The sequence below is a fragment of the Phalacrocorax carbo genome, chromosome 6 (assembly GCF_963921805.1).
Source record: "Phalacrocorax carbo chromosome 6, bPhaCar2.1, whole genome shotgun sequence".
Lineage (NCBI taxonomy): Eukaryota > Metazoa > Chordata > Aves > Suliformes > Phalacrocoracidae > Phalacrocorax > Phalacrocorax carbo.
Window position 1 is genome coordinate 45,736,564 of NC_087518.1, and position 20,719 is coordinate 45,757,282.

General features: G+C 39.6%; 1 protein-coding gene across 2 annotated transcripts in view; it reads left to right on the top strand.

Annotated features, from left to right (window-relative positions):
- Positions 1 to 20,719, top strand: part of GLIS1 (GLIS family zinc finger 1) — a 211,998-nt gene that overhangs the window by 186,120 nt on the left and 5,159 nt on the right. For both annotated transcript variants that reach the window (XM_064455060.1, XM_064455061.1), the window contains exon 8: positions 14,209 to 14,393. In XM_064455060.1, the coding sequence (XP_064311130.1) occupies positions 14,209 to 14,393 (185 nt within the window). The remainder of the gene's footprint in view (positions 1 to 14,208; positions 14,394 to 20,719) is intronic.

Here is a 20,719-nt window from a genome sequence, read left to right on the forward strand (position 1 = left end):
CCACAAAATTCTGCTCTAATCTTTTTGTCCGGATTATTTTTGGTGCCTAGCCTCATGCAAATTAAACATCAAACTTACAGTTTTTCTTCCCAGCACTTTGGACTCTGATTTTGCTTTACTGTTGGGAACTTGGGATACAGAGAGCTTAAGAGATTTTTTCCTAAGAATATGTTTGGGTTCTTTAGCAAATACAGCAGTTGAATGTGGAGTTTTCCCATCCTAGTCTGACCCCATCCCTTCTTCTATATTTCTGGAAAGCCTAGAAAGTTCTTAATTGTATGTTTTAAGCAAAGGGGAGAAGGCAGAGTGTACATGGCATGGAAGGGGCATGGTAAAGAAAATTACACCTGGAGTAGTTGAAGAACAATCTGATTGAGGAAATTCAATCAGGAAGAACTTACTCCATTTTTTTTTCTTAATTGGGAAATGAATGCTGTAGCAAGCTTAGCTTCTGTATCCTGTTCCTCCTTCAGCCATCTGTTCTGACCTATGCCAGTAGCAGGTACCAGTGCCCCCTCCCAGTATATGATGCTCATCTGCCCATCACAGAAATAGACTTATCCTGTCCCTGTCACATAAGATGCCTGTGTCCAGCCCTTCTCCTTCCCTGCCCTGCCACCTGCATTCCTGACCTTGTAGTTCCTGTTGGCTGACTCATGCCCTTGACAGAGTCATGGCCAACAGGAGGCATGGGGCATGCTGATTTAGATGGAAGTTATACCAGATAAATACGAAGTTTTCTGTAGCAGAGAAGGAAGTGAGCACAAATAGGAGGAATGGAGACAGACAGTCCAAAGTGAAGGTAATCCACGAGGTATTCTTTCCCTGCAGAATGGGTCTACTTGAGCCTGGGGGAGTAGTATCCCTTCCTCTCACTGCTTCCCAGTGCCCTGCTCAGCTGTTTCCTCTTTGAGTTGGTTTCTAGGGGAGTTAAGGCAAAAAGTCCCAACTAATAATGAAATAAAGTAAGGATATACTATGGGAAGGATTTAACAGGCTGTCAGTAAGGTGGATTTGTTTCTAAGGCACTTCACGTTCTGGTACTGTTAATAAGAAATGAAAGCAAAGGCTTGACCAGAATGAGGGCAAGAGGCAGTTTTCTACTTTGAGGGGCCTGAAGTTCCCAGATGAGCTCTCCTTGCTGCCCCTCATGTCTCCATTCCAGAGTACGGCACTTCTCTTTCAGCAGAAACACTATGCTGAGTGAGCTGAGTTTCTCACTGAGCTCCTTCTACAGACATTTTGATCATTTGCTTAGGCCAAAGTTTACATCAGACTTTGCTCTTTTCAGTTCTAGTGGAAAAGGTATTCTTTATCAGAGGAGACAACAGTGCTGATTTATTATCTCAGTGCTTATATACCTAAGAAATGTAAAGCCTTTGCAGAAACACCATGGTTAATATCCTATGACAAAATGTAAGAGTGAGCTGATGCAGATTTCTGACCGTGAACCCAGCAGGAAATGGGGACTGGAATATATTTTTGAATAGGTATTTTAAAACAGGGTATCTAGTTTCATGACGTAATTACTTGGAATTTTTCAGCATCTCAAATCCCATTATCCAAACTCAAAATAATCTGCATTCAGCATTGTCATACCCAGTCCAGGATCCTTTTGCTGTATATAATTGTTTATGCTTACATTATTAATGACTGCAGAAATAAAGCCCATACATGACATTTTAATTGCAAGTACAGAAACTGAGAGTGAACTAATAGTCCTTAAATTTCATTTAGCACAGTTTTGTTTAAAGCATTCATCCATTTAACTGGGCAAAATCACTTAATAATCTAATGCTTGGAGCCACTGAATTACAGAACTATGACACCTTTGCCAGTTCATAGCAGTGTGCCATTACTCATACAAAATATATATGGTTTACAATAGGAAAGAAACACCTAACACTACCTTTCTTCATATTAACTGCTCCAGCTTTCTGGCACACACATAATGTTTTGCCTCATTTGTCAGCTGTCTCAGCATTCATGTTTAAGTAAATGCGAAGAATTTCTATACTGTGAATCAGTACGATGACAAGACTGGATTGCATAGTTTAAGTCTGTGGAATGAACCAAATGATTACTATCAAGAAATCTAATTACTGAGTCATCAAATATGCAAGATGCCAAAAACTACATGAGGCGGAGTACAAATAGTCTACTCAAGTTTGACATAAGATTCAGATTTTGATTTAAAGGTTTTTTCTTTTTTTAAAAAAAGTCCTATGTTATACCATCCTTTGCCAAAGTCAATACCAAGTGCAGCAGTCAATTTTCCCAAATGGTTTGCTAAGACATTTAAATAGTTTGACAAAATTATCTAATTCACTTGAAAATGTTCTAACAAAATCTGACTTCATTACCAAATGTATTTATACTGGCTTTATACAATATGGAGAGTATTTTTTCAAATTCTGGTATGAAGCGTATGCTAGACCAAAAAATTTTACTTATATTGATATTAATTAAACTAAAAGTGTGTGACTGAGAAATATTTTGGCATCCAGAAAGTGGGCTTGTCATGATCCAGGTTTAAATATATATTTATTTTTTTTTATTTCAGGTAGCAAAGGTTTATTTTAGCATTTCTTGTAGCATATGCTATGTATAATGTCTAACTCAGTTTCGTTTTGCCCATTGCAAAAATAGTCTATTTTGATTTGTGGTGGAGTGAAGATGGAAAACAGCTTTTAGTAGTAAATCTTAGGCGGATGTTGCACTTGGCTTTCTTTCTACTATTTTTTTAGCTGTTATTATCTAAGTCATCTAAAAATGCACTTAGTCTCATTTGTAAACTATCTTCGTAAATTCCAGTTTAAAATATTTAGTGCGATAAATTATCAGCTTAAATGAAACTGATATGACTAAAGTTAAGTGAGTTTGAGTGGTGGCACCAAGTTAGGGATTTGCACCAATTTAGCTTAATGACCTAACAAGGTCACTTTGTAGGATCTGAACACGGTCCCTCTATACAGAGGGACTGTGAGGCCCTCTGTCACTTGTGTCGCCCATAACAAACAGCACTTATGTTCTCAAAAGAAGCTGACAAATAATAACTTTACTAGGAAGGTGATGTGTCTCCAAGGGAAAGGAAAGTGAAACTATTTTTTTATATTCCTGTGGTAATTTAGGTCATTTCTGCTCTGTAAACACACAGTAAATGAAGAACTAGTGGGACATAGACATCTGTGATGTCCGTAGGTGATGATTAATGAGAACTCTGAATCCAGTCTTGTGAGCCCTTAATATAAAGGATTAAGTAATCAAGGTTAGAGGAAGGAGCTGACACAACTCCCTTTTGCCTGGGCTTCTCACCAGTTGACTGCAACCAGTCCAAACCATGTCCCAGACCCCCCTGAAGAGCCACTTACCCATACAAAATCACAACAAGCAGGGCTTAAAAACAGTCAAGTGAAAAGAGACATTTTAATCAGACTGCTTAAACATCAGAATTTTTGTTTGCTTGCTTCTTAGCACCTGCTAATTCAAATACCACAGAAATACTTAAATGTAAAGAGATCTCTGTTAAAATTTAGTCCTTCATTTCTCTTCACGTAAAGTAACACAACATACACAGACCATCCCTTCTTGCTCAACCAGGGAACACCATATTTTAAATTCCTGGTATTTTTAAGGTTGAAAACAAATATGCAGGATAAAATCTTGTGTGTTAGATTTTAATTTGTACTACTACCATGTTTTACTTCGGCAAAAAGAGGCTGTAAGCCAGCTCCTAGCCACATTTCAGCCCTCTTACGTTGCCAGGACCCTGTCAGGTGCCTGCATTTCAAAGAATAATCTGGCCCCGCCCCGCAGCTGCTCTCAGTGATCTGCGGAGCTGGGAGGAAGCACCCGCCAGCAACCAACCCCTCATCTCTGCTCAGTGGGATTGTTTTTGGCTTCAGCTTTACTGGCAGATGATGATGGCATACAGAGGGTTTGGTGGGCACTTGCTCATTCAGATGGGACTAGGCTCAAATCGTTTTACTGTTGTTTGCAAGCAGCTAGTTTTCTGGAGCACGACTGTTTCTGGCATAAGATTTAAGAAATTGCCCCAAAGCCAGTAAAAGCAATGGAGGAGATTCTTTTCAGTAGGTTGTGCTGTCTCCTCAACTGCCAGAATCCATGGCCAGATTGGAAAATACATTTGTGTACCTAATTCTCATTACTTTCAGTGACAATTAGGTGTCTTAACTACTTATGTCAAAATTTTATTTATCTTTAAGTTTGTGAGCTCACATAAATAAATTGACTGGGAACTGGCGTGTTTCTAGAATCTTTGTAGGAAACAAACTTTTACTCTCTAGAAGTACTCCGGAGAAGCAAAATACCTACACAATTTTTATAACAGTTGCTAGGACCAAGGAGATACATCATTCATTCATTGTGGATTCCACTGGAGAATACTCTTCATTTATAATAGAATACACAAGTCAGTGTTTTAGTCTTTCTTTCAAAAGCACTAAAACCAATAACAAGAAACAGATATCTCTGACAGCTGAAAACATTTTCAATGGGGGAACCCAAGAACCCATCATCATTTATCTCAGTGTTATGGATCTGAGCACGCAAAAGGGGCATCGGTACATCTGTCCAAAGAAAGAACAATGTACAGGTGTGGATCTGAGGTTCATGTAACAAAGAGAATCAGTAATTAAAAGCATCTGGTTTCAAATCCCAAGTCATTTATCTCATTGTAGAAAATGTGATCAGAATTCATTTATAATCATGTCCAGATAAGCTTAGACAGTGTTTTCCCCCCTTAAAGCAAAATTAGCATTAGCGTAGGCTTAGTTCAACAATACACACTTAAGAACAACTTTGTGCTTGATCATGAGGTAAAATATTGTTTTGCCATCAGCAGAAATAGGTGGGCATATAATTCATTTGTGTTTCTAAAAGGGCTGGATTAACATTGATTAGAGAGCCTTCATCAGTGCCTCTCAAAGTAAGTGCTATGTTGGCTGCCCAGAAGAGACACTATAAGCAAAACTAAAAGGAAGCTAAAGGAAGAAATAAGAGAGTTACAGGAGGAGGCGGGAGGTTAAAGGAGTTGGTCAGGAACTCCTTAAGATGGATTTACTGCAGCTCTTCTGCATTATATTATATTAATGATTTTAGCCATTACTGGTTTTATCTACAGTTAAATTTACATTTAACATCTGTAAAGCTGATTTTTTTTTTTTTTGTTTTGCTTTTTAAGCGAAACTTCTGCAGTTACATGTAAACCGTATATGCCAAACACAGTAATTTATCATGGTATAACAGATCTTAAGTTATCTTAACATCTCCCACTCTTTGGTATAGTGCCTTTTAGACTGCAAACTTGAGGAAATCAGGCATCAGCTACCTGTACAGAACCTTCCTACACCTGGGAGCATCTTGCTGCATACTTGCCAGAGGATAATGACCTTAAATGACTAAAATAAGATAGGTCAGTCAAGCATGCAGTACGTGCTGCATAATACCGAGTAAACAATATCTCTGTGTGTTTGCATGTCTCTGTAGTTGCCTTCCTGGCAATCACTTGAACCTAAGGTAGTGCTCTTCATTTAAATATGTTTTGGTATTTCTTTGACCACATTAATAAGGATTTTGGTTTTACTTTTGAAATATGTTTTCCTGCAAGATTTTTAGCAAGAGTAAGTTTTCAAATTTTCCTTATGTGTAGCGGCTTCCACTGTGGTGATTTATCAGCTTCATTTCAAAGGAGATTATTGATCAAACCCTTATAAATAAAGATGTCTCTTAGATTGGCACAGTTCACATAATGATCACAATGATTAAATGCTCTGCAGGAATTGCATGTATCAGGTCAGAACCATTGTAGAGATATTCATTTAACATAGAAAAAACGTGTTTGTGTCTATTTGTGAGTTTGCGTAGGTAATGAAATGCATCACAAAACGCTGAGTTATGTTTTACACTCAACTGCGACTTGCATGTGTATTTGTTAGAAAACTTTGTGAGTATTTCAGTAAGTCACTTGGTACCTGAAGGGAAGGCCCACATAGAAAGCCTTTGCGTGGACCAGGAAAGGACTCTGTTGGCTCCTGGGTAACTTTGAACATGAAGTTGTTTCCATATCACTGTTTGTTGGTGTTATTAAATATATTCTAAAGCAATTAAATGACCTAAGACTCTTCAGTCACATTAAAGGTCCCATGGATATTGTTCTCCATAATGCTTATGAAGCCGCTTTTATTCCTCATAGCTAACGAGCTCCTGCACTCATTGTACAGGCACTTGTTGACACTGCTGAGAGTGTGGGTGAGTGAAGATGCAGAACTGGGTTAAAGTAATCCAGGGCAGTATTGTGAATGAAAAATAGTATCTTGTATTTATCTAGAAGCAAGGAAGAGGCTGACATTGCCTCAGTCCTACTTCAAAGATGTTACACATGGAGGTGTGTCACACACTGCATTAGTAGCAGAGCCAGGAATAGAGCCCGAGTCTCTTCACAGCAGCCAGCTCGTCAGGCTGGCCACAAGCACAGCGAGAAAAGAGAAAAACAGAAACACGGTGTCATATCTTGCAGTCATGGAGCAGAGACCAAGGCCTTATAAGAAGGGCAGTGTGTCACAGCCCAGTAACTTGTTTGTTCATTGTTTATCGAAACAGGTAATAAAATGCAATGATGCCCAGCAAGGTGATTTGCAATGAAGGATTTATTATATATCAGGGAGAGGGGGGGAAGAGGAGAAAGGAAGAAAGAGGCAGAGGAGGAAAAGATTCCTTGCATTCCAGAAACATAGCCAGAGGCACCTGGCAGTGATTAGTGCAAAGGTTCACCAAACTTCAGATAGAGTCCGTCTTAAAGAAAAAAAAAAAGTGAAAAAAAGTGAACAGTATAACTGTTTCCTGAGCATGTGCTGACAGAAATTCCCGTAGGGCAAGACCCAGAACAGAAACACGTGGCAAGAGATTGGGCGCTATCCAGAGACCAGATTAGCAGAGCTTTACACATCATTTTTAATATTATGGGAAGAGATGAAAATCAGTGTTAACTTTTTTTTTTCCATTTAAAAAAAATAATCTCCTGGTCCTGGAACTGAATTGGACTTTCTCACAATATAAGTAACTATAATGCTTGGGGGAGAGATTTTATGAATGAAATGGTTGGCATGCTGGATTTTATGGTAGAACCTGGTTTCATGAAAAAACTCAGTTTTTGTAACTAGCTGTAATACTGTACAAGTCACTTAAGATAAAACATGGAGCTTCTTAGATTTGTGCTTCTCACTCTGGTGCTTTATTATATACTTTTCCTATTAATTTGAATTAAACATAATTCTGAATGTCAAGGTTGTTTGATATGATGATATGCTATGCATGAGAACTGTATTACAGAATGGTCATAACACAAAATATACAAAAACTATTTGAGATAAAGGACAGATGTTTTTCAGTCTGGATTTGGTCCTGTTTCCACTGAACTCAATGGGATATGGGTTGAGGTTCTTTGTCTAGCTGAGGAATCTGCCAATCAAGCCATCACATCATAAAAAGAAAAAAAAACCAGACAGTTTTAATATTAGAAACATCCCTGTCTTAGCTATTTCTGTTTTGTGGTTACACTTCATTCCCACTTATTATTCAAGAATCTTAGTTTGTATTTATTTTCATTATTTTTCAATTTTCAATTCCGTTCAATATTTATTAATTAAGTATACTGTGCGTAGTTTTTGGCAGTCAAGAGATGATCAGCTAGGTCATGAAAAAGCTTATCTTAAAACAGCTCAAAATGTGGCTTTACAATTTCTGTGTTAATTTGTCCAGGAACCACTGTTGAACAAAGACTGGCTAAAACAAAGTGTAAACTATTCCTTATTCAGACTAAGTACTGTGGATGAATATAGAAAACATGCATCTTGACAGAAAGCTCAGAAAAATAAATGTCAATATGTATTTATTTTTTTAGTTCTTTATGTTGCCATAATATTGGAACAAGGCATTTGGTGTGCATTGTCAAAACACAAATTCTTGTACACTACTGGCTATTTTGGGAAGCTGAAAGTGGAGGCAGGATAAATAATTCTAAAGCAAGGTAATGGTACTTGTAGCCTATTAGATGTCTTTTCTACAGATCACTGCTAGCTCATGGCACATGTAGATAGTTCCTTCATACAGGCCTTACTTAGAATTTAATATGAACTTTCACCATCAAAATAGAGTGTAAAACATGATCATAAGAAAATTTATGTAAAAGTCTTATGGGGATTTCTGTCTGAGATTCCTAAAGGTATGCACTTTATAAAATGGGAGAGAAGACAGATTAATATTTTGTAAGTTTTGACTTCTAATTTTCTTTTTAAAAAAATCCTTCTGTTAACATCCAGATTTCTGAGTGTTCCCACTGATGTGAAGTGACAAATGCTTTGCAGTAGAGGTGAGAATTGGCTCGTTGTCTATATCTACCACTTGGTTTAGTGACTCTCTGTGGGTAGTAGCTCTACCCTCTTTAGTCCCTAAAGAGCTTCCTTTAGGAAGGTCTGTGAAGTTGAGTATTTTAAGACAGTGTTTAGCAGGGTACAGAAATGTGCACAGTATCACAGACAAGGCATGTTAACGAGTTAGATCAGTTCTTCCAATAGTTTTCTGTTAGTTGTATGGATGAAGGTATTACACAAACTAGATTTTTCTGATTAGTCCTTTTACTTAATTGTCTACTGATGCATTTTCAGGAGAGGAATGCATTAGCTTTGCAATTCCACCTGAAATCATAGGTCCCTCAAGACTAGTATTATGTCTTCAGCGCCATCCTACACATGGTGCTTCAAAGGGGATTTGAAAATAACCATAATACCTGGTCAGTCATACGAAGTTGTATGATGAGTGAAGAGAGAGGAGAATTCCTCTCTGGCTCCTTGGGTGATCAGTTTACATCCTGAAGCACAAGATTTGATTACCCCTTGCTTAGCATGGAAGTGTTGGTTTTGGCCATTAAAATATTCAGTGCCTTTTTGAAAAACGAGGTATTTTGTTTGATTCTGTGACTTCCTGTGGCTATGAATGCCATGGGCCAGGGCATGCTGTGTGAGCAAAATGTTCCTTTTGTTCTAAGCTGACATGCTTTCTCTCTGTGGTACATGCCCTGTTGCTCCCGTGTCTTGGACAGAGTGGAGAGGAGGCTGGCTCCTCCATTGCACCCCTGTAATCTGAAAAACTGCATTTTGAATTATCTTCTTTCAGTGGCACGCTTCTAGTTTTGGCAGTTTTACTTTGTAAGGAAACCCCGTCTTACCGTTGTAGATCTTCAGTTGTTTTTAACTCCTGTGGTAACTTAATGCATCAAAATCGAATACAGCTTTTCTGGCTTTACCACTGTGTAATATATGGTCATTAATAAGTAGATTCTTATAACATCCAACTGTATAGTTCCCTTTCTGTTGTTATCACTGCTCAAGAAAGTTGCACGTTATTCCTACAACATTGCTGTTCCCAGAAGATACTCTACATTCAAAACCAGTCAACACATGCAGGGAACACAGACTCTTTTGGTGCATACCTCTCTGTGTGAGAGGTATTGAGAAGCTCCTGCTGTTATTACGTCTGAAGTCACCAAAATGAATCTTCAAGTGAAAAAGGTTTCCTACTTGCATCATATGTTACATACGGCAAGGGTTTTAGCAATAGCAGTTTCATTGGTAGGCAACTGGAATTCTGGGTACAGCGAGGGCTTGCTAGTAACTTCATTAGTGTCTGTAGCAGATAATGGCTAGGAATAAAGTAAATGCATGGTTAGTGGGGTACCTTTCACCTAAGGGACATACGGTTTTTGATAGTGGAGCAGTAAAAGCCTTGCAGTGGGTTAATTTGTTGAGTTACTGTTTTACCATCAAGCATCCTTGTAAAAGTATCGACAGTTGGACTACGTCAGCACTGCAAGCAATCTGTAAGAACTGCTGAGTCTTCTTAGCTTTGTCACAAGGTTAGGGAGACAGCGAAAGGATCTAGGCTCCTGAACAGAAATATTCTGTAGAGACAGGAGCCCTCAATTTTAATGAATTAAGGAAGGATAAGGACTTTTTTACACGTGTGTGAGTATTTATTTATTTATGTCTCTGTATAGCTATATATAGGCACAGATATATATTAAAAGGCCCCAAAAGGACCTGCAAAATTACTGAATTCTACAAGATACAATTAAAGTAAAATATATGGTATATATTTATTATTAATATCCAAACCAAAGCAAACTGTGGTTGTAGCACAGTATTAACAGGAAATGTCCAGGCTATTAGTTATTGAAACATATATGCCTGAGCTACTGCCTGGGAATTTTTAATGTATCCAGCTGAGTTCCTGGTGTAAGTAGTTTAGTGTTTCTTCTTCCACACAGAGGCATCTCCTTTTAAACTCTGTTCTGTTGCTAATGCATTATCTATTTAATTTGTATCAGAAATGATTCCTCCTCTCCTTTAACAACCTGAGTATCACAGCAACCTAATTAGTAAGCAAATATTCAGGAGAGAATTAAAAACACAGCACTGGGGACTGGACAGTTAGCTGGTGAAAAAACTCTTTGAATGTGCCAGAGCACATTCACACACGCATACACACACGGACAAAGTAGTATTTCAGGGACCAGCTCCAGCTGTAGGCATTGTGATGAATATTTTAAGGAGACAAATTCCCATGTTGGCCACTTGTGCTAATAGAGCCAGATTTTTCTGGTGAGCAAAGCTCTTTCCTAGCTAAAAACTGTGCCTTAACTTATGGGAAATGTTAAATTCCCTGTTTGGGAGAGGCTGAGCAGAACGTAGTAGATTTTATGGTGACCTGCTCAACTGTATGAAGCTCTCTTCACGGAGAGGAGGCAGTGATGGTCAAGTGTTAGACAGAGCTTTCAGGGTTTCAGCTCAAGTTCCTGTACTGCAGTGAGTTACCAGGATACTGGCTGCCCACAGACAGCAATGTTTGCTGAGCTCCAGCACCGTGACAGCAGTGCCAAGTGGGAGCGGCGAGCTGGCAGCGCTGCGTGGCCGCTCAGCTGGAGCAGGGCCCCGCACACCTCTGCAGCCCTCCTGCCTCACATGGGGAATCTCACCTGCTCTTACCCACTCGTTTCAAACACTTTGAGGCACAAGCACTATCACAGCTGTTGAGCTCACACACAGGAAAAACAGGAATGCAGAAGAGCGTGAATGGGGAGAAGCCCTGCTTTAAAAATAACAATGAAAACTGTAGCTTCTTCTCACATGATTAAGATTTAAGTAGCCTCTGGGAGTAGTAAAACTGGGTAGGAAGCTGGGATTTTTGGTATTCCCACAGCTGGACACCTTAAAGGTACAGTTTTTCTTTGACATGCAACATATTTGCATAGAATTTAAAAATGTGATTACTTGCCCATCCTAACAAAGCACTCAACGCAGGGCAGCCTGGCAGGCCTCTATGGGGTGCTACATTTCCCAGCAGTAGCCAGGACAAGACATTTCAAAAGAAGGCAGAGGAAACCCAACACAGGCAGTTGCAGAGTACTCGCTCGCCACAGGTCTTTTTTCAGAGTGGTTTCTGGCTTATCCAGGCCTTGGAGTTTTTAGTACTTCTTTTGTTTCTCTTTAAAATGTGTGTGTGGTCATTATCCATATAAATGTCACGATCATGATCTCTTTTAGCTATTATCTTTCCAATGAAAACAACTGCAATCTTTTTAATCTCCTTTCAGATAGAAGCATTTGCAGGCTTCTAATAGCATTTCTGGCATGTCGAGGACAATGTCTCCATGTGTGCCATTTGAAGGGGCTGGTGACCATTTTATAATTTGTGGTTGTGCTTTGCTGGCGTTCCCTTGCAGCCTCGGAAGAGACCGTAGCAAAGGCATTTCTGCAGGTCCCAGCAGATAACGTCAGCCCCATCTCCATGCAATAGTTCACCACAGACACGCAGTTGAGCACATTTGCAGAAGATACAGCTTGTAGCTGGGCTGCACAACAGCTCGTTTCTGTTAAACTATTTCTCTACTGAGACCTTTGAGGAAAAACTACAGTCACATGAGAGCTGACCGTAGCGTTTAAGCTGCTTCTTAGCAAATAAACTCGGTATTTTCCCCCAAGCATCTGCTCTTCAGCACACTCCAGAGAGCATTTTCTGTCTCTGACCTGAAGAGGGCACAGGTGGCCCTGCATTCTCCGCATCCCTTTAGCACCTCTGCAGCCCCAGGCCTTTACCCTCGGGTAGGACAAGGACCATCCCAGCTCTGTTGCTGAGCTCTTTGTAATATGCACTTAAAACAAACACAGGTATGATTTTTTTTTCTTTGAGTGTTGGCTCTTAAAATTCGACTTTAGTCTGCTTTATTGTACATCTTGCTGGTCATTGCTTATTGGGGTAGTATTATCTTTCTCACGAAAAATTTATTCTCCAGTTCTTACATATTTAGCTGGAAAATATCCTTGCCTTCACCCATTTGACAGTACTGGTTTATTTCCTCAGTTTAGTTGGAGGATAGTCAGAGTCTCTGTGGTTTGTATTATATGCCTTATTTTCCTGCTTTGGGCTATGGAATTATTTCAGCATAGGATGGGCCTTGACTGGTTGATTTATTTAAGCCTCTTTTAATAGAGTGTCTCCGTGACAGCTTTTGGCAGTGTTCCTCTGTCTCTCCTGTTAAATTTGATTAAGCTGTTGTCACCATTAATTCACAGTTCATCTATATTTACCTCCTGAACGCTCCCATGTAGTGCTTAGTCCTAAGTCAAGCATAGCCTCGCTCCCCAGATTTAATCCTAACAGCTCCAAGAAGCAGTTGTGTAAACTGGTGAGGAACTGCTATTGCAAATCATGGTTTATGGTGGTTGAACGGCTTGCGCAGTGGTAGACGAAGACACCAGTGATGAATTCAATTTGTTTTTTAGTTGATTCTTTGTATGCCTGCAATGGTTTATGCTCAAGTTTTTTTTTCCAGCTAGGTGACATGTATTACAATCTGCAGGGATATTTTTATTTCTACGCTGCAGGACCTGCAGCTATGAAGTTTCAGCTGGGTGGCTCTCAAACAGACAGGTGGTTTTTCTAGCATCTAAAGGTTCTAGTGCTGCTCAGAGAGCTGCTTCTTATGTTCAGCAAAAGCTCCAGAGGCAGCAGAGAATATATTGGTGAACATATGGTCCATGCGGCCTGTGCATCTGACAGTGTTACGCTGTTTGCTATAGAGCAAAAGGCCAATTGTCACAGCTGCCGTCGGAGAGTAGAAGATCCAGCTTCCACCTATTTGCTCATTTGTAGGGTTAGCTTAATGCAGCTCTAAAAGAGGCTTACATGTGAATGGCCAGGTTTTCCGTCCCATCTTCTGCACCATGCCATTCTTTCTGGCCAAAAGACAGTTCTTTTGGCAACGGGTTCGTCCCTTCTGGGCCAGCTGCCATACCACCCCTTGGTGGGATGGTTGCGTGGTGGCGGGGAGGAAGCACTGAAGCTTCTCTGCTCCACTGCTGGCAGAGGATGCCCGGGTCTTTCATGGGAGCAGGCTAGTAAGGTTCTTTCTCAGCTGCTCCAGCTCCTTGTGGGAATGTTGGGTCAGGGTCTGTTCCCCGAGCGGGACAGCCCCAGCGCTCCTGTGCTGGCCCGAGTCCCAGACGTCTGGGGGAAATTTTCCATCTCTCAGGTACAACCACTCCTTAGTCTTACACTGAGCAGTGTGGCCACAAGCAAACACTTACTCAGGCTATTTATTTGAAAGGACGGTACCATCTGTTGCAGTTAAAGCTGTATTTCTAAGCCTAAAAAACCCTACATAAAGAATAACTGAAACGAATGATTTTCTTTGTCTTGGCTGCAACTTGGGTGTAAAGCTTTACCCCGTTACAGCTATGAAGGCACTTAAACAATTTACTTGCATTTACTTTAACTACATTTTCCACTTCTGTTTTCTGGACATGTATCTCAGCTCATGCAATTTTAAATTAAAACTGAGCTGTGTTTAAGTTGCTTACTGAGGAGTGTTGTCGTGTTGTCATTTTGATCCTGTCATTCTGGCTAGTACAGGAAGTCAGTGTAAAGGAATAGAAATCCTTTTCTAATGCCTTTTCTCCTAATGAAGACCTGAAAGCAGCACTGCATTGTTATCTTTTTTTCTGCAACATAATTTCTACCTGCAAAACAAACACTTTTATAGTCTGGCCATTATGGAAATAGAGCCTTTCAAGCATTTCATTTTCCCATATTGTCATGTGATATGTGAAGTTTTTCTGTATTTTCTTTTTCTAGGCTTGCTCCCAACATAATCTCTCCACTTGTCAGCCCCCTGAAAGCATTAGTTCCACCTTCCCTATTGCAGAAACATGGCTCTCCATCATCACACAGCCAGTCACCAAATGGGCAGCATTTTTCTGGAATACCAAATAAACCATACGCTCAGTTTCAAAACCAGTCTGTACAGCAGGGATCTCAAGGTAACTCTTCCCTTTTTTTTTCTTTTTTTTTTTTTTTCTTTTCTTTTTAACTTTCCTAATTCCTAGTTGGGGAGAAAGGATTTATTAAGGGACTTAATTAAGTCTTATTAAGGGACTGACAGCATTTCAATGGGAACTCCAATTTTTAAAATGACTTGGTATACATACAGAGCAAAATTTTCAGACCAGTTCGTGCTGTGATATTTTATAATGGGGAAAGCCACCACAACAGCAGATTTATTGCACTTACTCAGGTTTTTCAGTAGATGGCTACTAGCTCTGCAGCTCATCTGACTGGACATCCAGCTTCTGTCAGCTTGGGGAGAGTGACCCTGCCAAAGCAAGAGCCATCTAGTCCCAAAATACATGGGCTGAAGCACACTTTGGTGATGTCCTGCGCAGCCCGCTGATAGTGATGCACTAGACACAGGCTTAGACAAAGAAAAAATATTTTCCTAGTTATTATTTAGAAGTTTGGCATCTCCATTATTTTATATAATAATATGCAAAGGCACTCTGTACAACTATAGAGTGCCAGTATGACTTGAGGACAGGAATGGGAGCAGCTAAGCAGCTGTCCCACTGCTTAATTTAAAACATTTTTTGTTCTGAATTACTCAGCCTTTTTAACTGGGAGCTTATTTACCTATTCTGGAGTTCTGCTGTGGGAACTAATTAATGTTTCTGCAATTTTTGAGGTATAAATTAGAAAGACATATTATTATCACAGATTCTTCCAGTAGCAGAAGCTTGCATATTTGAGAAATATGTTATCTAATCCAGATGGTATACTGCTTAAGTGTGGTAAATATTCACAATAAAGAAGTGTGCAGGACATCTGTCTGGTTGCAAGTATAACCGAGCATGTAAGTTTATACAGGCAGATAACCAGCTTTTTGAAACTCATTTCACAGCTGTACTGTCATTTGTATGAGGTCATTTTTGGCTGGCAAAGTATCACATGTGATCAATTTACCAGGGGGCAAAATAGGAGGTTTGCTTTTTCTCAATAAATGCTATGGCGAGGTCTGAAACAAGGGAGTCGAACACAAACCCAGTGAGTAATTCACAGCTGTAACGGGGTTTGCAGCACTTCCCTCTGCCCTTCATTCTCTGAGGAGTATTTTTGCTCCTTGGTTGGTCTGACTTAGTCCGAAAGTTAAAGCATATTATATTAAATGATTTGTGCTGAAGGAAAAACTAACTCAACCTGATGCTCAACAGATTATCCAATTTAAAAAGATTAACTCTGTAAGGGAAAAGTGGCAGATTTATGATAGCATATAATGATATATGATTATGTTGCTATAATGAGCTAAATAACTACAAACCACAAGAGGAAAGTTTAGCAGCTCATTACTATGGCAGAAACAAATGCATAGACAGAACAAGTTTTGAACCACTTAAATAAATTGACTTTATTCCTTAAGAAAACCACATTTCCTTTTGAATGAATTGTTGCTTTCTAAGTGTTATGTCGTGTGGTTTTGAAAAAGCAATAATTCTCCACTTTGGCCAAATGTTGAAGTATTATTATAAATTCATTATGGAAATGGTCATTCAAAAATCAATTTTGATTAGCAGCCTTTGAAATCAATTGATTTGTAACCTGTACTTAGCTGTACTTGCTCTACATCTTTTTTGCATCTCAGTTTATTAACAGCACATTTTTCTAATGGAATCTATAGTAATTTGGGAGTTTTAAATTTTTCCAAAAAGAGGAACACTGTAGAAGTCTAGCTGTACACCTACGCATCTGTGTAGAAGCATCTAAACATTGTGGATCTGAAATTTTTAGAAGACGGCAAGCTTTGTCAAGCTTGTAGCAGAAATATTGATAATGAAAGAATAAGCTGACATTATTTATATGCTTAAACCTAGCTGTAGTAGGACCACATGGAAATTGTTGCATGCTGAAAGAATCTGGCATGCAATGGAATCCTGTAGTTAGTTATACCTGACATGATTTCTTGTCAGAAATTTTATGGAATTTGAAAAGCTGAGATTTATTTGCACATACATGTAAATGACATGACATAACAAGATGGCATTTAATAAGCATATTCCAATTATTTGCTCATTACATCATTCATTTTAAAGCTGCTCGACGTTTTCTAGGCCATGCCTTCAAGAAACCGAGGCAGCCAGTGCACGGTGTGAAGTGGCTAACTGCAGCTTTTCTGTCACAACCTCTTACAAAGCAAAATTTTAACTAAATGTTATGTTTGGAACTCGCTTTATTCCTTTATTAACTGTTATATTTCTACATCTACTGTACATAAAACATTTAACAGCAATCATTTAAACTGACAGGACATTTAGTAAATTCTTCACTTGAAAATTAACTTCAGAAAACTTTTGATTTAAATCAAAACTGAAGGAAAACCTGAAATCCATGTGGGAAAAAAAATATTGGTGAAACACTTGTTGCCAAATAGGTCCTACACTGTTGCTCTCCTAGAAGGAGCAAGGATGTTTCCACCAGACAAGCCTTCTTGCTTACTTCATATTTTAACCACTGAAGGGAGTCTGTTTTAAGAACCTGTAAAAAATGTTCCATGTTTAGTTTACTCTAATCAACCATATGTGGTTGTTAACTGAACCATTTGTTATGGGATTTTAATCATATCTTAATTCCTATTACTTTCTGTGTAAAGCATCTCAAAAAATCTAAAGGAACCACAACTAAACAGCATGAACCAAAAGCACCTTTGTTTCATACTGCACATTTAAAATATGTATAAATGCAGTAAAGCTCTGACTTGTATTGTATATGCAAGTCAAACGTTGTTTTGGCTGTGGGCAACAAGTTTCATTTCCTGTAGTTGTGCAAAATGACTGAAGCCTTATCTGGCAAGAGCACCAGTTGTTACAAAAGTCCTTGTGGTTCCTTTAACTCAGGTGGCCTTTCCATCTCTCGTCTAATGACTTTGGTTTTCGGGAACACTTAGTATTTAAATAAGGTGGCAAATGTCCCTTTTTAATGGTGTAAAAGATGCGTGAGGCTCAGATCCTCTGGATCAGACTGACTGGCCTCCTGAGCCCTGCTGGGCTACTGAGGGCCATCAACAAGAGCCAACCTACCTGGTACCAAAAGAAACTCTCCAATTGTGCCTCTGAAGCAGAGGGTGGGAGTATAGAAAGCATATAAAAAGTCATGAAAAAAATCTTACTGACATAGCAACTCACTGATCCTGCAGTCCTTCGACCTGGAGGTATGCAATTTCAGTCACTCCAAGACTCATTTTCACCTGCCAGGATCGGCATTCAGCTAGCTACATTTTCAGCTACAACTTTTAATACTGTAAGCACAATTCTTCCTACCCAAGTGTTGTTTTGTACCCAGATCAAGTGCAGGAAACATCACCAAATTCTTCCTATGCATCCTAGTAGTGAAACTGTAGATCAGGTTCACCAGCTACAACTGCAGTTCTTCAGTGTTTCAGATGTAAGGCCAGAGTCCTCCTGAATAAACTACGGCCACTGTCACTCCCCATGAAACCTCCTTACAGTCATGTGAGAGGTTATTCTGAAGATAAGTCATGTAAACACACAGAAGAGAAATGTAAGAGCATGCTGACAGGTCTCCAACCAGGGCAGTGAACTGTCTGGTGTAAGATCCCTGCATAAGAGAGAAAGCAGGCACTCCAACTCACAGATCTTCTCAGTGCTTCTGTCTATGCAGAAGAGCTCTCTTGAGTCTCCACCTCTTTCTCATCTTTTGCAATTCCAAAAACTATTGTGAGTCTGTCTTTCTCCTTCTCTTTTCATCCTCAAGGAAGCAGCTACCTGCCTTGTGGTCCACTCCTTCCATAGCCATCCCCGTGCCTTTTTCCACAGGCATAGAACACCTTCCATAAAGCCTCTGTCCCTTTCATATAGGGTCCCACTGTCTCATCATTTCTATGAAGCTAGTGAAAAGGAAAGTAAGCTTTCATTTTACTGCTCAGGTCAGAAGGGTAAGAAGTCCCATTTTCAGTGTCATGGTTTGTTTTATCTGGCCAGTGTTCTTGCTGCAACCTTTCCCTTCTTCGCGCCATCTTTTTTCTTTAGTTTTCTACCTGCATTTATCACATCTGCAAGCACATTAAAACAGGAGCGGTGTATTTGTCTGTATTTTCTTTGGGAAGCCCTTAGCAGAAATTTGGGCCTGGTGAATACAACAGTGCAGTGACACTAGTATTTTCCTGCGTCGTGCCTCTTCATTGGTTAGTTCCAGTAACACATTTTGCACTGCCTTTTCAGATTATCACCCAGTGATGCTGAGGGATAGATACTGCAATGCAAAGAGGAATTTGATTGCTTATGGCAGTTCTCTTCTAGACTTCTGAGTCTGAGGCAGTTCTGTGCCTCAGGTATTTTTTCCTGAGCAGCTAGACAGTGTAACTTAAAACACTTCAAAAGGAACCTTTGCCCATAGGTCTTGAGAAAACCCTGGACCCAGCTAGTTTCAATCCAGTTCTGCCATGCTTGGCAGTTCTCTGAGTTTCAAAGCCACTGTGCCACCCCTGTAGATCATAAAGATATTTAATTGATTTAACAAAGGCGAGCATGGAAGCATGATGAAAGCAATTACAGAGACAGAGAAAATATACATTGTGCCTTCCCTAGAAGTGATGTGTATAGCAGCCATTTTGGAAAAGGTTCAGTTTTTTCCTCTAGCAATGCATAGAACATAGGAGTGTTCTCTGCAACCAGTTATACCTCGTCAGAGGCTAAGTTTCTCATTTTTTTTCATTGCTCGTCTCGAAAGGGTATATTTTTAGAAGGCTTACAGCAAGGAATTCCTGTTTTGTAAACAGAAGAGTCAGGATAATTATCAAAAGCCAATCAATAAAGCACTGTACCTAAACCCACATCAAAAGATGGCTTTGCTACCTCTCATAATTGCTCTTTGGTGTTTTGAGCCAGATTCTCCAGGCAGTAAATAGGAGTGGCTGTCTATTTATTCCAAGGAAGGACATGCATCATTTAATACTCAGATTTCCAAATTTCTGGGCCTTTTTCTACATAGCAGCTAATATGAAAAGCTTTCGTACAGTGCGCAAAGTCTCTATCTAATATAGTCATCCGTTAGTACTTCAGCAAGCATGGATATCAACAATTTAGGTATTTTTTGGTGGAGGATCATAGGTTGTCAAGAAATGAATCATCTAATCCTTGCAGATTCTGCCAAAACACATACTAAACTGTGAAACCTCAGAGCAAATCTTTCACCACTTGATGAGTTCATTGCATTTCTACTAAAGATTTGCCTCACTTAGCCTTATTTATTACCACCTTAGAAAACATGACCGGAATGAACAGACAAGACCGTGAGTTTTCCCTGATTCTATCTACTTGGTCAAATTTTGGTAGCAAAGGGAAAAGGTAGAAGAAAACAGCAGATCTTTCTTAGCAGGAAAAACCTTATACACGGCATGATTTGTAAGGGACAAACTCCACCCTGTACAGCACCCAGGCGCTCTGGCAATAGGCACAGGTATTTCATTTCTAAACAAACAGACTGAATAGCTGCACAACTGGCCCGGCAAGTCAAGTCTTCCACTGGCGAGTGGAGCTGTGCTAAGTTCTGTCAGCTGAGGATCTGGTTGTCTCTGTGTTTGACTGAACTACCTGGAGCTTTGGCAGTAGTTCTTAAGAAGTGTTGCAGTCTGAGCAAGACTGAGGGAAGAAAGACAACAGGTCCATATTTTTTGTGGCAATTAGAGGAGAATCCTGATGACACATTCTGCTAAACTTTAAGCCTGACTTCGTTGACTTCAGTCACATATAAGGGAAGGAGCATCATTTCAGAAGGGACTTTCAGAGAAGGTAGGAAAAGGGATAATTAGTGTGCAATGCACCTGGAATCAGGAGAGGTTATTGAGGCAGGAGAAAGGAAGAGAATTAAATCAGGCCGTGGTTGGTATAAATCTTGTGGCGTGCATTGAGGTCATCCTTATGGGAGCAAATAACATTTTCTTTTAGGATGTTGGCACAAACTTGTAAGTTGTAAAATTCCTTCCTCAGTAATTCTTTTGTCCTTTACTGTTAAGTATCTTCTTTTGTTGTGTACAACTTAGACCTTCTGCTGACAAAAACCAAACTGCTGGTTGACTGGTAATACGATACTTTTAAATAAAGCAGGACATAAGAAATGTAGGGTTTGTGGGGGACAAAAGTCAAACATGCCCCAAAAGCAGAATGGCCGAGGCAGCCAGAGACTATACAGATTTATCTCGGCACTTTTCAGAAGCAAGAAGAGTCTCTAGATGAACTCAGAGTCTTCACCTGACGTCCATCTGGAGTCAGTCCTGCACTACTTGCAGACTGTGGTCCCCTAT